The following is a 16,672-nucleotide window of genomic DNA, read 5'->3' on the forward strand; positions in this document are numbered from 1 at the left end:
TATTGTTTCTGCTTTTAATATGACACCAGAATTCAGTTACAGCTTTGGAATGCCAGCAGTACAAAACAACCAACCATGTTTTGAGAGATTTCTCTCATTCTGAAGAGTCCACGTCAGACTATATGTAAATAAAAAATAAAAATAAAAAAAAAACAAGTCTGACCCTCAGTTCTGTAGACCGGGAACATCAGTATGTCCATGTCTGACTCTGTCTCTGCAGTCCCTTGAAGACCCGCAGCTTTCCAGCACCAGTCAGGTCAAAGCTGTAGTCCGACGTGACGTAAGGCAGCTCCCCCTGGAAACCGCCCTGCTGCACAAAATCGCTATTATTAGCGTGTAGTGGTTAAGAAATTTAACCGAAAAACCACAGTATCCCAAACTTTGTGAGTAGTCCCACGAGCAAGTGCATGTCTGACCTGTGCAGTCAAGATACAGGAGGGCAACGACATGGCTCCAAGAAGGAGACAGTTAACCTTGCGCAGCACGGTGGGATCTACCGGCGTCAGCACAAAGTAGAGACCTCGCGCCATGTCGATCCCTCGCAGCACACCTACAAGACGCAAAGTGAACACCAGCGTGTGTTTAGAAACTGGTTGCTAAATGGCTTTGAAGACTAGAAGAATCAGGAGAGCAGATCTTTCTTACACCACACAAAAGACAACAATAATATAAGACAATAAGTATGACTATAATAAAATGATTACCAGTGGATACAGATGTAATAATTTTACACCTGAAACGTGAACATAACAAATGAAAGGATTAGTTCGTACCCAGGCCCACGCAGGGGCAGAGGGGGGCCTGGGACAGCAAGACCGGACCTCTTTTGCTCGTCACCCTCTCTGCCAGGCAGCAGAGTCCCACGAGGCCAGCATTGACAGCATAGAACATGTCACTGGGCGCCACATCGAAATGGACCACGCCCAAAGCCACGTCTGTGTGGGGCACCTGCGGGGGTACAATGACATTTTCGATATGGACTAAATCTCAATAATGGTGTATAAACCCATCAACAACCCAGTAAAGTTTGGTATTTAAACACAAATATGAGTGAGACAAACACAAAAAGCGGGACTACGGCTAAATTGGAAGAATAGACCCGTTTCGCCCTATTGACGCATATCGGCATCTGCCTTTTTAAAAAATCCGACGGCCAATAAGAGAATACTGGGTAAACTTCTGGGAACTATTTTTATATACGTGTATTTATTTATGATGATATACAAATAGACCTAGGTTTCCTTTGCTCGGACGCGGGTCACAGGAGCCCCCCTCTGGAGCCAGGCTTGGAGGCGGGGCTCGAAGGCGACCACCTGGTGGCCGGGCCTGCAGTCAGGGACTGCCCGAAGAGGTCCCCCTTCCCATGGGCTCACCACCTGTGGGAGGGCCCAAAGGGGTCGGGTGCATAGCGAGCTGGGAGGCGGTCTGATCCCCAGCTACAGAAGTTGGCTCTAGGGATGTGGAATGTCACCTCTCTGGCAGGGAAGAAGCCCGAGCTGGTGTGCGAGGTTGAGAGGTTCTGACTAAAAATAGACTGGTTCACCTCCACACACAGCTTGGGCTCAGATACCAGTCCTCTTTAGAGGGGTTGGACTCTTTTCCAATCTGGAGTTGCAGATGTGGGCATACTTATTGCCCCCAGCTTGGCGCCTGTACGTTGGGGTTTACCCTGGTGGACGAGAGGGTAGCCTCCCTCCCCCATTGGGTGGGGGGACGGGTCCTGGCTGTTGTTTGTGCCGATGCACCAAACAGCAGTTCAGAGTACCCACCCTTCTTGGAGTCTTTGGAGGGGGTGCTGGAGAGCGCTCCCGCTGGGGACTCCCTCGTTCTGCTGGGGGACTTTAATGCTCACATGGGCAATGACAGTGAGACCTGGAGGAGCATAATGACCACAACCGGAGTGGTTTTCTGTTTTTGGACTTCTGTGCTCATCCTGTATTGTCCATTACGAACACCATGTTCAGACATAAGGGTGTCTGTCCACTTGTGCACTCGCCACCAGGACACCCCAGGCCGCAGTTCGATGATCGACTTTGTGGTTGTAAGAAACTGAAACTGTCCAGAAAAACATGCTTAAAGGCATCTAAACAAAGTCAATTGTTGGGAGTTTGTATTATTCTAAATGTTGACACCAATAATTCCGCTTTTACTGCAAATGAAGATCAGCTCCAAATATCAGTTATCGGCCTCCTTAAATACTAATAATCCGTATCAGAATCAACCCTACAAAAAAAGGTCTCTCTACTCAGTTGCAAACACCTACTGAAGATGACAAGTGATTCTCCATGGGACTATTTACTGCTAACATTTTTAGAACAATTAGGAGGGGGAACAGGGAACATGCTAAGTTTAAAGACAAAGAGTTTAATTTCAAGTTCATGAAAATGTCATCAATAGAGCAGCTAGTTCAAGTTCAACCCAGCAAGTACACAGTGTTCCAAATGAGTACATCTGGTACATTTCAGAATTAAGAGTGGACCAGCGGATACTTGCGTTTCGGCACCTGCAGATTCACCTATTTGCAGATTTTTCCCCCCCAATTTTTCCTTCTTTTTTTAGGGGGTAACCCGAAAACACTTATTGGTGGTTTATCCCCTGAAAAGACGCTATGTGCGGTGCCTGCACGATCTGTGGTGCGCATGCGCAACTCGCTACAGCAACAACACTTGGATAAAATATGTAGGTTATACGTATTCCTAATCCTAACTTTAACCTTAAACCTAGCCCAATTTTACGAGCAGTTATTTCACATAAGGCAGGGGTTTCAAACTCAAATTCACGGTGGGCCAAAATAAAAAATTGGGACAACGTCGCAGGCCAAACTCAATATTTAATGAAAAATCACTGCGATGTGCATGTTTCCCTTCTTTGCAGAAATGTAGCATTAAAGTTTATCATATGACGACAAACTTAAATTTTGCTTAAAACTGAAACTGGAATAAACAAACTTTATTATAAACACATGAAATCAAATTTGCGATAAATGAAATCAGTGGTATTTGTTTGTTGTTTTGTATTTAAATAACATGAATTCTTCTGTCTCTCCATCTTCTATTTATCTATCTCAAACTACCTTTCTTCTTGATGTAAATCTTTTTTCAAAGGCCAACAACAAAACAACCCAAAAAAAATAAGAACGTCCTTCAATAAAAACCCAAACTTCAAACTATTAACAGTCCCTGCCTAGGAGTTGATAAAGGGCATTAAAAAAAAAAAACAATTCAATTGTTATATTCTTTGTTACAGCCACGTTACTCCGCACATGACAAACAGGTCTGTCTTCTACTTTAGTGAACATAATCTGCCTCGGACCTGTCTTGGAAGTTAACTGTTTTCCATCGTTCTTTTGGCCATTTTTGGGAAGGGGAAGTTGTAAATTTGCCCGAGGAGACTGGTAGCATAGTTGCTAACGACAGCAACAGAAAGGGAAGGGGCTTGCCGGTGTAGACCGATGGGCCAACACACTAGCAAAGCATTCTGGGATTTGTAATATTAGTGGCACATGTGCTATATACTGGCAGTCCAGCTCTAATACACATTTGATATTGTCTTGCAGGCCAAATATAATTACTTCGTGGGCCAAATTTGGCCCCCGGGACTGAGTTTGACATTTTTTAAGCATTTTTGACTTTGCTTATTTTTAATTTTATTTTAATTATTCTGATGTTTATTGAAAATGCAGCCGGACAGAAAAGGGTTTTAGGGGACAGACAGAGGGATAGAGTGGACAAGGGAACTAGGGGTGAGAACCACAGCAGAACAATAGTGAGACAGTCTAGATTTTTGAACACAAGTAACATTACAACAGTCAACTCATATTATTTGTGGATTGGGGGGGGACGACATGAAATCAGTAACCAAGAAAACAAGATGAGCGGACACAAAAGGGCAGGACAGGATGTGGGAAATGAACAAGGCAGTGCTACTGACGAGTGGTGCGGTGGGATTCTTTTTAGTGTCTCAACACCTGTAAGAACCTGTGAGTTGATATGTTAGTATAACCTGTGCTATTAGTGGTCCCAGCACAATCTTGTTTTGTTTCTAAATACATTAAATATGTTTGAAGTGCTGAAAATATGTGTAAAGACTGAAAACAATCTAGTACTGAATTGTTGAGGTATAGCTTAAGACTCTTTCTTCATCTCTTTTGGCCAAATATTTTGGGCAGCACTAAAAACTAGCCCGCCAGCGGGCTGGGGTGTATACACTTTCTGGCACGAGGTCTTCCCCACTATATAAACACTAAGCACCCTTATTCCATGCGGTGGCCATTCGGCAGGGGGGATCATCCGGCTGTGGCCGCCTAAGGCTGAATTTTGGCGACGACAGAAGTACATGTACCACGATCATCCTGCCTGGATGACTCCCCCCACACCCCTTTTCCCCCCTCCTCCTCGTGATGCGTCATGGCTGATGACTCTTTACGGCGTCGATTAACGGACCACTGAATTTCAACTGAGACAAAGGGGTGGCCACCAATAAATGTCTCTCTGCGGCCCGTGTGAGCGTCTCTCCCTACATAGCAGGAGCCATGAGAGGAGGCATGTCTTTGATTGGCAGCTGAAAGTTGCGGGGAAGCAGTATTTTGAGAGCATTTAGCGACACGCCCACAGCATCTGGAAGCTGAAAGAATGTCTCAATTCTTGACCATTTTTAAGCCTAATTTCACCGATTTTTTTGTAATTATTATTTTTAAATCCATTCATTCATTGTCCGGCTTGTTAACAAGACTCAATGTCAACTTTTCTTTGGTCTGTTTGGTTGCACTTTAAACCCCATCGAGTTGGTTTAGGATGAACTGGACATAGGCGTGAAAGCAAAAAAATATATATATATTTTATTTCAATCCTACAGCATAACTTGGAATAGATTGTACCGCTGACCCCCCCAAACAATGTGTACCTGGTAAGGCATGAGGGAGTGAAGAGGTCTCACAGGTCCTGGATCAGCCGACTGCAGCTGACTGAGGTAGGCCAGCAGTGACAGTTCTCGCTGCTCATTGGAGCGTTGGTGTTTCCTGTCCAACACAACAAATGAAGACGTGAGCCGCCAATGTCACGCCGCAACCCCAACAATGTCACAACGCAGTGCTGAAAAACGAGCACTTACGCCGTCCCCTGGCAGCCTGCGCCTTCAAAATCGGACTCAACGCTCATGTGAATGTAGGTGCGGGGTGGGCTGTGTGTGCTCTCGGTGAACTCGTCCAGCGCCGTCTGAGTGGGCGGGTGCGTGTGGAAGCCGTGGGCTGTCCTCAGAAACTCGGGGGTGAGGGCAGGGCATTGAGCTGGGCTGTTGCCGGCATGAGCCAATTGGATGACGTGCGACACCGGGAAGAAACGGAGCAAGTCCACTAGCAGCTGCAGTCCAAAACCTAGAGATCGACCCAACGAAAAACTATTGGTGACATTAAATAAATTTTAAATAAAACATTTTACTGACCTTTAACCCAGCCCATGGTGTTGATGACAATGGGCGTCTCTCGGCTGGTAGAACGCTTGCGCCACAAGGACTTGAGGCTTTCCAGGTAGCGACTTAAGTCGGACTCGCATGACGACTCGCCGTAGAAGACCATGTGGTTGGGGTCATGCTGATGTGTGAAGGGGGGGCCTGAGAATTGATCATGCCTCAACAATTAAGTGCCTGGAGGGCTTGTATACCTATTAAATTGTACACTGAACATACAGTGGGTACGGAAAGTATACAGACCCCCATACATTTTTCACTCTTTGTTATATTGCAGCCATTTGCTAAGATCATTTAAGTTCATTTTTTTCCTCAATGTACACACAGCACCCAATATTGACAGAAACAAACATAATTGTTGAAATTTTTGCAGATTTATTAAAAAAGAAAAACTGAAATATCACACAACCAACTGAAGCCTCTCCTCAGTGCAAGACACATGAAAGCCCACATGGAGTTTGCTAAAAAAAAAAAAAAAAACACATGAAGGACTCCAAGATGGTGAGAAATAAGATTCTCTGGTCTGCTGAAACCAAGAGAGAACTTTTTGGCCTTAATTCTAAGTGGCATGTGTGGAGAAAACCAGGCACTGCTCATCACCGGTCCAATACAGTCCCAACAGTGAAGCATGGTGGTGGCAGCATCATGCGGTGGGGGTGTTTTTCAGCTGCAGGGACAGGACGACTAGTTTCAATCGAAGGAAAGATGAACGCGGCCAAGTTTAAGGATATCCTGGATGAAAACCTTCTCCAGAGTGCTCAGGACCTCAGACTGGGCCGAAGGTTCACCTTCCAACAAGACAATGACCCTAAGCACACAGCTAAAATAACGAAGGAGTGGCTTCAAAACAACTCCGTGACTGTTCTTGAATGGCACCGCTAGATACCTGACTTAAACCCAATTGAGCATCTCTGGAGAGACCTGAAAATGGCTGTCCACCAACGTTTACCATTCAACCTGACAGAACTGGAGAGGTTCTGCAAGGAGGAATGGCAGAGGATCCCCAAATCCAAGTATGAAAAACTTGTTGCATCATTCCCAAAAAGACTCATGGTTGTATTACCTCAAAAGGGTGCTTCTACTGAGCAAAGAATCTGAATCTGCATACACTCCTTGAAGTGTTCTCTGTCAATTGACTGTCTGTTGTCGTACTAGAGCGGCTCCAATTACCGGAGACAAATTCCTTGTGTTTTTTGGACATACTTGGCAAATAAAGATGATTCTGATTCTGAATACTTATGGCTGTGTGATATTTCAGTTTTTCTTTTTTAATCTGTAAAGATTTCAACAATTCCGGTTTTTCCTGTCAATATGGGGTGGTGTGTGTAAATTAATGAGGGAAAAAATGAACTTAAATTTAAGGGGGTCTGAATACTTTCCGTACCCACTGTAAGACTATATGAATAAAGCACAAGCATGTTCCAACTTAATACAGTGGAACCTTTAAAGTCAAACACAATCCGCTCCAAAACCAACATTTTCCAATGACAACAAATATATTTGTAATAATTCAGATTCAGAGTCCAAATTTTCACCATCATAAAACAATGCACAACAAAAATGAGAAATCTTACCCAGTGAGTTTATCTCATTTGTAGTGAAAACATCTTTCTCTACTTATTTGAAGAAAATTTCAGCCCTCTAACTTTTTAACAGATTTGTCTTTGGTGGGAAACATCAGTCCACAAAATGCCACAAAAAAATGGACTACAATACATTGATGTAAATGCCCTAAATTAATTTGAAAGAGTACTGTCTGTATCGAGATGTGGTGCTGTTTCAACCCCTAGGTGTCAGTAAAGCATCAGGCATGGAGATCAATGCCTGAATAACATTATGTTGGGAAAAAAAACAGACAACTTTGTCCTGTCGGTGTGATATGTTCCTACAATACACTGCCTTTCCAATGTTCAAAAGGAAGCACCTTTTTTTTTGTCTCTTTCTGCCCATATTATGCATTCTACAAAGGTTAAAATACTGTAGCTGGTTAAAAGAGTTGACTCTACGATCCCTATGTCACGTGCTCAAAAACGAAGGCACAGATTGGCCAAAGAGATCTGTGTATCGCCGATTGATTGCTACTCCTTCAGTCCCCAGATGTCTGTCAAAGCTAACTTGAAATTTTATTTGTTTAACTGAATCTGAAATGATCAAACTGAATGTGAAAATATATAATTTGAATTTCATTGCTGATAAAATAATCTTGCATTCACTTTCAAATTCATTGGACTTCAGTTCCAAACAAATAAAAGCTATTTCAAATTATACTATTCAGAAACAGTTTTTAAATGCAATTATTCAAGTTTAGAAATTCAAATATAAATGATTCAAATTCATTTCCTGCTAGCACATATTTTACTAGAGCCCCATCTACCACTGTGCTGAGAAAAAAAAATGTAAATAAAAAAAACACTATGAAAACCTCCCAAAAATACAATGCAAAATGCTTGGTATGCAAAAGCACTTTTCAACTGGGTGCACGTTGAATATTTTCAGTGCTCATGCACACCTACGCACCACTTAACTTCACCCCTGCCAATGACTGCCTGTCTTCCGACAAGTTATGTGTTTTGACTGTGTGGGATCCAGGAGAATGAAATTGCTCCACACTGCCGACTAGTGCCTGCAGACAAGTTAGAACGCGTTAGCCACCGGAACGTAACCTCAGAGTTCGAAGCTCACGAGGATATGTGACCAAAGTCAGTGTTATATGCAGTGGATTTTCATGTGCTGTTAGGGAAACTGCATTCGATGCACACGAGTCAGTGTTACCAGCAGGAGATAGAGAGCGTGAGACGCACGGAAGCCCAGCTTGGAGGCTACACTCATTGTCGGAGACCACGCTGGAAATCGGGGAGTTCAAGAATAAAAAGCCAGCCGAATGCAAAAGCAAAACCACTTAGTATCCAAGTGAAGCAAAAAGGTCCACTTTTTGAGTGTCGTGACTTCGTATGCAATGAATAACAGCACTGCACTGAGTGGGTGCACAATGTATTATTGAAGAGAGGAGAATTCATATGCAGTCAAATACAAGAATACTGCACACTAAAAGCTTGAAATACACAGTATTAAGTATAAGTAAAGTACATATAAATATAGAAATAGAAAAAAATCTAGTCATGTAAAAAATATTTGACACCCCTTGTTTCTTCAGTTTCTTGTTCATTTTTAATGTCTGGTTCAACTAAAGGTACTTTTGTTTGGACAAATGTAATGATGACAACAAAAGTAGCTCATAAGAGTTTTATGCAAAAGCTGATATCTAGCGCAAGCCATTTTCCGTGGTATTCTTGATAATAACCAAAGTTACATTTAATAATAAAATTAAGGCGGCACGGTGGACAACTGGTTAGCACATCTGCCTCGCAGTTCTGGGGACTGGGGGTTCAAATCCCAGCCCCGCCTGTGTGGAGTTTTGCATGTTCTCCCCGTGCCTGTGTGGGGTTTCTCCGGGCACTCCGGTTTCCTCCCAAAAACATGCAGGGTAGGTTAATTGAAGACTCTAAATTGCCCATCCATCCATCCATCCATCCATCCATTTTCTGAGCCGCTTCTCCTCACTAGGGTCGCGGGCGTGCTGGAGCCTATCCCAGCTGTCATCGGGCAGGAGGCGGGGTACACCCTGAACTGGTTGCCAGCCAATTGCAGGGAACATAGGAACAAACAACCATTCGCACTCACAGTCATGCCTACGGGCAATTTAGAGTCTCCAATTCATGCATGTTTTTGGGATGTGGGAGGAAACCGGAGTGCCCGGAGAAAACCCACGCAGGCACGGGGAGAACATGCAAACTCCACACAGGCGGGGCCGGGGATTGAACCCGGGTCCTCAGAACTGTGAGGCTGACGCTCTAACCAGTCGTCCACCGTGCCGCCTCTAAATTGCCCGTAGGTGTGAATGTGAGTGCGAATTGTTGTTTGTTTCCATGTGCCCTGCGATTGCCTGGTGACCAGTTCAGGGTGTACCCCGCCTCTTGCCCGAAGATAGCTGGGATAGGCTCCAGCATGCACGCGACCCTAGTGAGGATAAGCGGAACGGAAGATGAATGAAAGAATAAAATTAAGGTTTTGTATTCTTCAGGTAACATGCCTTTAGTGGTACCAGGTATTAAAAAAAATAAAATAAAATAAAAAATAGAAGGAACAAGAGTGGTCAAATATTTTTTTTTTCATGACTGTAGAAATCAGAAATATACGGTATAGAGATGTAAAACTTTATATACATACAAACACTCATACATTCATAGATCATTTCAGACGTGAGTCCCAGGATGCACGTCTGGAAACGAGTCCCTGCAACTTAACCTAATCACAGAGTATAGATACAGTAATCCTCCGCTATGTACCGATTGTTGCTTCGTGGTCCCGCCAAATTACAGATTTGTATTTGTACATCTTGTACAATATTTTTGTGTTATCCATAGCTATTCCTCTCGCTCAATATGTTATGGTTCAGCCTGCCACGATAGCAATTTTTTTAGGACGATATATTTTCCCAAAATTTATCATGGTGTATTTTTTATGCCACTGATATAATGATATTATAGAACATAATAAGTCAAGTACATCCTTTTTAAGAACCATTAAGTTTCAATTCTAAAAAAAAACATTCAACATTGCCATTGTTATATAGAACAATAAATATCTTGAGACAAAAAATATAAATAAGACTCAGGCTCTGTTCGCAAAAATTGCACTGAAACAAATATTAAACATTTGGCACAGAAGTATAGCGTCATTAACCCACGAAAGAGGCCCAAAAAAATGCCTTAAAGCGTGCCAAATTTGAATGAATAAAAAAAAAAAAACAAGCTAACGATGGCTAAACGCTGAAAATGCATCTTTGCTGGATGCCTCAATTTACAGAACAGCTTGGTGACGGTTTTTTAAGCTTCCAAAAAATTAGGAAATAAAAAAGCAATGGATTGACTTGTTAAAGACATGCAGATGGCGAGCTGAACATCAACACCACCAGCCGACTATGCAGTTTGCATTTTACGACGGATAGTTTTGTAACCTTTGACCAGAGACAACATGGCTTTGTGGGTAACTTGACATTAGTGACTGGTGCAGTGCCGACTGCTACCTGCCTGAGCTTCCTCCTACCGCCCCGCTGTCGTTGGGTGCCGTGTTCGGCTGTTACATTATGTCAGCAACAACAAGGGTAAGTTGACTTGTGTGCTTATTTTTCTGATTATAGTCCACCATAACCATTCAATTTTGAAGTTGAGCCTCCTAACGTAATTTTACAACGTATAAGCCCATGGCACATCCATTTGACATGCTCACAGTGTCTGAGAGCCGAAAGGTAGTGACCAATACTGGCTACAGAGTAGCATCTTCTCCATTTGCACACTGACTGAGGAGTATCTGCAACATTTGCACAATCAACATTGTCCCAGACTATCGTACTACTCACTTGAAGTCTCGGCGCCCTTTGTACAATGGTCATTGCACCGGACTATTGCAATATTAGTCATTCGAACTGCTCTAAGTGCTAGAGGACTCTGCATCTTTTTGCACAATTGTCAAATTTTTTTTACCAGCATTACCAGATAACTAGCAACCCTTTATTGCTCAGTGACTGTTTTTCTCAATGTCTTTATGTCTCAAAAGTGTTTGTCTGTCAATTGACTGTCTGTTGTCGTACAAGAGCGGCTCCAATTACCGGAGACAAATTCCTTGTGTTTTTTGGACATACTTGGCAAATAAAGATGATTCTGATATACTTGATTGTTTTTATTAATTCAAATTTGGCAGGCTTGTTAACACTACCCTTCTCTTTGGTGAGTCGAATTATCATGCCATTTTTTTGGGCCTGCTTAGTCCCACTTTAATAATCATAATCAGTTATTTTTTAGTCTTTATTTTTATTCATTGTATGAATGTCATGCTATGTAGTGTATAATTTCTGCAGCCTCTTAGCTTTTGAAAAAGACTATCTCTCAATAAGCTTTTACCTGGTTAAATAAAGGATAAATAAGGCCTGCCCTCAAGCTGCTGGACTGCGATGCAAGATCTTTATCTGTCAATCAAATGATAACGTGTGCTTATGGTTTATAAACACTTAACTTTCCCTTTTGTGTGTGTGTGTGTGTGTGTGTGTTATGTGAGGGACACACACAACTCAGAGCGCTGATGTTTTTCACAATGTCGCCGCAGTCAAGTGAACTATTTAGCTCCTTAGCTTGCTGACTCATTAACTTGCAGGCTTGAGAATGTAATAAACAGAGGTGGGTACAGTAGCCAAATATTGTACTCAAGTAAAAATAGTTACTTTAGAATAATATGAGTCAAGCAAAAGTAAAAAGTAGTCCTCCAAATATTTACTTGAGTAAGAAAGTACTCAGTCAAAAACCTACTCAAGAGTAACTCGTGAATAACTCGTGGTATCGTTTATGCAGGTATAGTATCGAAGTCAGAATTTTGGTATCGTGACACTACTACATGGGACCATAATGAGGACAAGCACTATAGAAAATTAATGAATATTCCAATCAGTTTAATATTTTTCAATTAAAAACGATAAAAGATCCTTTAAACACCCATTTTTGAGGCGGTTGAAGCTAACTTGTAAGCAATTGTGCTTTAGAACAGGAGGCTGTTCCAGTTCTGTTGCGGACAATATACAGTGCCACCAGAAAGTATTCACACCCCTTCACGTTTTCCACATTTTGCCATGTTACAGACTTATTCTAAAGCTGATTTGAGTATAGTTTTCTGTAAACAAAAAAATCTACATAAAATATCCCTAAATGACAAAGTAAAAGCATAGTTTTAGACATTTGTGTGAATTTATACAAAATGCAAACCTTCAAACATAATACGTACATAAGTATTCACACCCTTTGCTATGACACTTAAACTTAAGCTCAGGTGCATCTGATTTCCACTGATCATCCTTGAGATGCTTCTCCACCTTGAATGGAGTCCACCTGTGGTAAATTCAGTTGATTGAACATCATTTGGAATGGCACACACCTGTCTATATAAGGTCTCATAGTTGGCAGTGCATATCAGAGCAGAAACCAACCAATAAAGTCTCAGGAATTGTCTGCAGACGTCCGATTGTGTCAAGGCACAAATCTGGGAAAGGATACAAAAGAATTTCAGCGGCACTGAATGTCCCGAAAAGCACTTTGGTCTCGATTATTCGGAAATGGAAGAAGTTTGGAACCACCACGAGCCTTCCTAGATCTGGCCGTCCGACCAAGCTGAGTAACTGGGGAAGAAGGGCCTTGGTCAGAGAGGATCTCTGGCTGATCTGATGAGCACAAATGTTGCTTAAACGTAAGAGTAGAAATGTAGAGTAGAGAATGTCCGCTCCAGAGGTGGGTAGAATAGCCAAACATACTCAAGCAAGACTACTGTTACTTGACAATAATGTGACTCAAGTAAAAGTAAAAAGTAGTTCTCCAAAAAATTATTTGAGTAAGAGTAACAAGTAGAGAGTGAAAGAATTACTCAAGTACTGAGTAAATGGCATTTTCTGATTTGTTTTAACCACAGCATGAACATAAATAAAATAAAATGTGAATATGCAAATTATTATATTACTGTGTGTGTGTGTGTGTGTGTGTGTGTGTGCACAGCCAAAACTACATCTGCAATTTACGACAAGGTGTTTTCTCAAGTTATAAGTGGGCTGAAATATCCACGTTTGGGCAGACAGTGCCAGACAAATACTACAATATATGAAAGGTTTTTATTTTTGTTCGTCGTAAACACGAGTAGCGCACCGGTGCCTTCAATGGTAAAGACGACCTTCCCAACATGGGGGCCACGGAGGCACAATGATCAGCCAGGCTGGCTTATCTAGTGTTAATACCTATGGCCGGGAAGCCCAATAGAAGAGGACGTGTCGTTTGATTGGTGAACTAGACTTAAACGTTACTGGTGCTTAAATTGGATTGGAGCAAACAGCGCCCAACGCGGAAGTCCAAGTTGTTGTCTCATGCACGAAATAGCTGATAAATAAGCAATAATTGATAAATAAAAGTAGCGAGCGACATTTAGATCATTGTAACGGAGTAAAAGTACAGTTACTTCTGAACAGCAGAAGCGGCGGGAGAGTTTTTTTTTCCTGGTCTTCCGTGACTTCACCAAAGCGGGTCCCGAGCGCACAGGCGGAACCTCAGGCCGCTGCAGAGTAATATTCAGAAATTACATCTGTGTGTGGATGGGTGGAATGGATCTAGCTGCAAGCGTTCAAGGAGCACAAAACAGCCTATGATGTCAGCGACGGCGGCAACGGACCTCCTCCAGGAAAATCTCATTGGATCAATATGACTCACGTAAATGGCTTATTTTGAGTTCAAAACGGCGAATTTCGCCGAAAGGTGACTGATTTGCATGTATGAGGGATAGGAGAACCATCCAGAAGGTCAACCATTGCTAACGCACTCCACAAATCAGGCCTTTATGATAGAGTGGCCATACAGAAGCCACTTCTCACTAAAAGGCACATGGCAGCCCGCTTGGAGTTTGTCAAAAGGCACCTTTAGGATTCTCAGACCTGCTAAAACAAAATTCTCTGGTCTGATGAAACCAAAATAGAACTTTTTGGCCTGAATTGCAAGCGTCATATCTGGAGAGGAAGCGGCACTGCTCATCACCTGGCTAACACCATCCCTACTGTGAAGCATGGTGGTGGCAACATCATACTGCGGGGCTGTTTTTCTGCTGCAGGAACTGGGCGACGAGTCTGCATAGAGCATAAGATGGCAGCTGGCAAATATAGAGAAATTCTTTAAGAGAACCTGGTCCAGAGTGCTCTGGAACTCAGACTATCGTGTCGATTCACCTTCCAAGAGGACAATGACCCAAAGCACACAGTCAAGATAAAGGAGTGGCTTCGGGAGCAGCCTGTGAATGTCCTTAGAATGGCCCAGCCAGAGCCCGGACTTGAATCCAATCGAACATCTCCACAAAGACCTAAAAATGGCGAAGCTCTCAATTTAGCCGCTGCTCCTCCGTATTGAGAGGAGCCAGATGAGGTGGCTGGGGCATCTGATTCGGATGCCTCCCGGACGCCTCCCTGGTGAGGTGTTCCGGGCATGTCCCACCGGGAGGAGACCCCGGGTACGACCCAGGACACGCTGGAGAGACTACGTCCTTCGGCTGGCCTGGGAACGCCTCGGGATCCACCGGAAGAGCTGGATGAAGTGGCTGGGGAGAGGGAAGTCTGGGCGTTCCTGCTAAAGCTACTGCCCCCGCGACCCGACCCGGATAAGCGGTAGAAATGGATGGATGGATGGATGGATGGGTGAATACATTTGCACAACTGTCTGAAAATATGTTTTTGCCTTGTCATTATGGGATATTTTATGTGGATAAAAAAAAAAAGAGAGAAAACTATGCTCAAATCAGCTTTAGAATAAGTCTGTAACATAGCAAAATGTGAAAAAAATGAAGGGGTGTGAATACTTTCTGGTGGCACTGTATATATGGTCGAATTCGAAATGTTCCAAGTTTTAAGGTGTTTGAGAATTAAGGTTCCACTTTAACATTTTTAAGGAAGAAGAGGATGAAACATACCCAGTAGAGGTTCTCTGACAGTCAAGAAAGACAAGCAACCCGCCGGGGTGAACTCTGTTTGCCCGAGGTCCGCTTCCAAATAGTCCACACTTGTAGTGCTACACACACAGATGCAGTTGACTGTTCAGTAACATTCAAGTATACCAAGATGATGACGATGGCACTTACTGATTTAGAAGCGTATTGATGACCATGCGGATGTATGTGGACTTCCCAACGTTTTTGGCTCCGTACACGAGGACGACAGCAAAACCATCCATGTCCCCTGTGAGAAACAGACATGTCCAGTGAAGCAGTTTTGCGTACTTTAAGGGGCTTGCAGACCTCCGCCACGGCTGAACAATCATGCCAGATAGTTTCGCAATTGCTATGTGCTCATTAAAGCCGTTTAGGTCCCTATTAGATTTAAAAGAGAAATTGACTGGGGAAAATGGACTTGTATATGAATAGTTGGGTCTCTGGAGTCCCGCCTGCCCATCAAGTGTGAAATTAAACAACCAAGAAAATATTTCTGAAAATGTGTCTATGAGCAAGTCGTTTTGCACTTCGAATGGACTTAATAAGGGCCACCACACTTGAGTTTCTCTGCCCATGACATAATCAACTAGGCTTGGTGAAGATTCAGAGCCAATTTCAAGTGAAGGCCTGAGTCCTGCCACGGTACTACACTGAAACAATATCGTGCAGAAACACCCACATCCCCCACGGGTGCAACGCCACTGCATTCATGGCAAAGCAAAAAGGTAAGCAGAGCTGCACTGAACTTTGACTATTGACCTGAATTTGCGTTTTTTTTAACGCATTGGTTAACAATAGTTTCTGATAACCTGTTCATACTTAGGGGAAGGGTTCGGCGATTATTGAAAAAATAATAATCACCATTATTTTGATTGCTATTAAAATCACAATTATCCATCCATTTTCTCATCCAGCTCTTCCGGGGGGGAACCAGAGGTGCTCCGAGGCCAGCTGGGAGACATAGTCTCTCCAGCGTGTCCTGGGTCGTCCCCGGGGTCTCCTCCGAGTGGGACGTGCCCGGAACACCTCACCAGAGTGGCGTCCAGGAGGCATCCTAATCAGATGCCCGAGCCACCTCATCTGGCTCCTCTCAATGTGGAGGAGCAGCGGCGCTACTATGAGCCCCTCCCGGATGACTGAGCTTCTCACCCTATCTCTAAGGGAGAGCCCGGACACCCTGCGGAGGAAACTCATTTCGGCCGCATGTATCCGGGATCTTGTTCTTTCGGTCACGACCCACAGCTCGTGACCATAGGTGAGGGTAGGAACATAGATGGACCGGTAAGTTGAGAGCTTCACCTTTCGGCTTAGCTCCTCCTTTACCACAATGGACCGATACAAAGTCCGCATCACTGCAGACGCCGCACCGATCCGCCTGTCAATCTCCCGTTCCATTCTTCCCTCACTCGTGAACAAGACCGCAAGATACTTGAACTCCTCCACTTGGGGCAGGATCTCATCCCCGACCTGGAAAGGACACGCCACCCTTTTATGACGGAAGACCATGGTCTCAGATTTGGAGGTGCTGATTCTCATCATAGCCGCTTCACACTCGGCTGCGAACCGCTCCAGTGAGAGTTGGAGATCACGACTTGACGAAGCCAACAGAACCACATCGTCTGCAAAAAGCAATACTGAGCCCCCCAAACCGGAC

General features: G+C 43.5%; 1 protein-coding gene across 2 annotated transcripts in view; it reads right to left on the reverse strand.

Annotated features, from left to right (window-relative positions):
• Window positions 1-16,672, reverse strand: part of nol9 (nucleolar protein 9) — a 22,066-nt gene continuing 5,394 nt past the window's right edge. The window contains exons 6-13 of one of the 2 annotated variants that reach the window (XM_061790946.1): window positions 15,169-15,265; window positions 15,001-15,098; window positions 5,440-5,607; window positions 5,110-5,371; window positions 4,903-5,017; window positions 774-948; window positions 417-550; window positions 1-307 (exon numbers count right to left, since the gene is read on the reverse strand). In XM_061790946.1, the coding sequence (XP_061646930.1) occupies window positions 188-307; window positions 417-550; window positions 774-948; window positions 4,903-5,017; window positions 5,110-5,371; window positions 5,440-5,607; window positions 15,001-15,098; window positions 15,169-15,265 (1,169 nt within the window). In that variant the 3' untranslated portion in view covers window positions 1-187. Of the gene's footprint in view, window positions 311-416; window positions 551-773; window positions 949-4,902; window positions 5,018-5,109; window positions 5,372-5,439; window positions 5,608-15,000; window positions 15,099-15,168; window positions 15,266-16,672 lie in introns of both variants that reach the window. The other variant, XM_061790937.1, reaches the window with a different exon arrangement.

This window comes from Phyllopteryx taeniolatus, chromosome 1 (assembly GCF_024500385.1).
Source record: "Phyllopteryx taeniolatus isolate TA_2022b chromosome 1, UOR_Ptae_1.2, whole genome shotgun sequence".
In the NCBI taxonomy this organism is placed as follows: domain Eukaryota; kingdom Metazoa; phylum Chordata; class Actinopteri; order Syngnathiformes; family Syngnathidae; genus Phyllopteryx; species Phyllopteryx taeniolatus.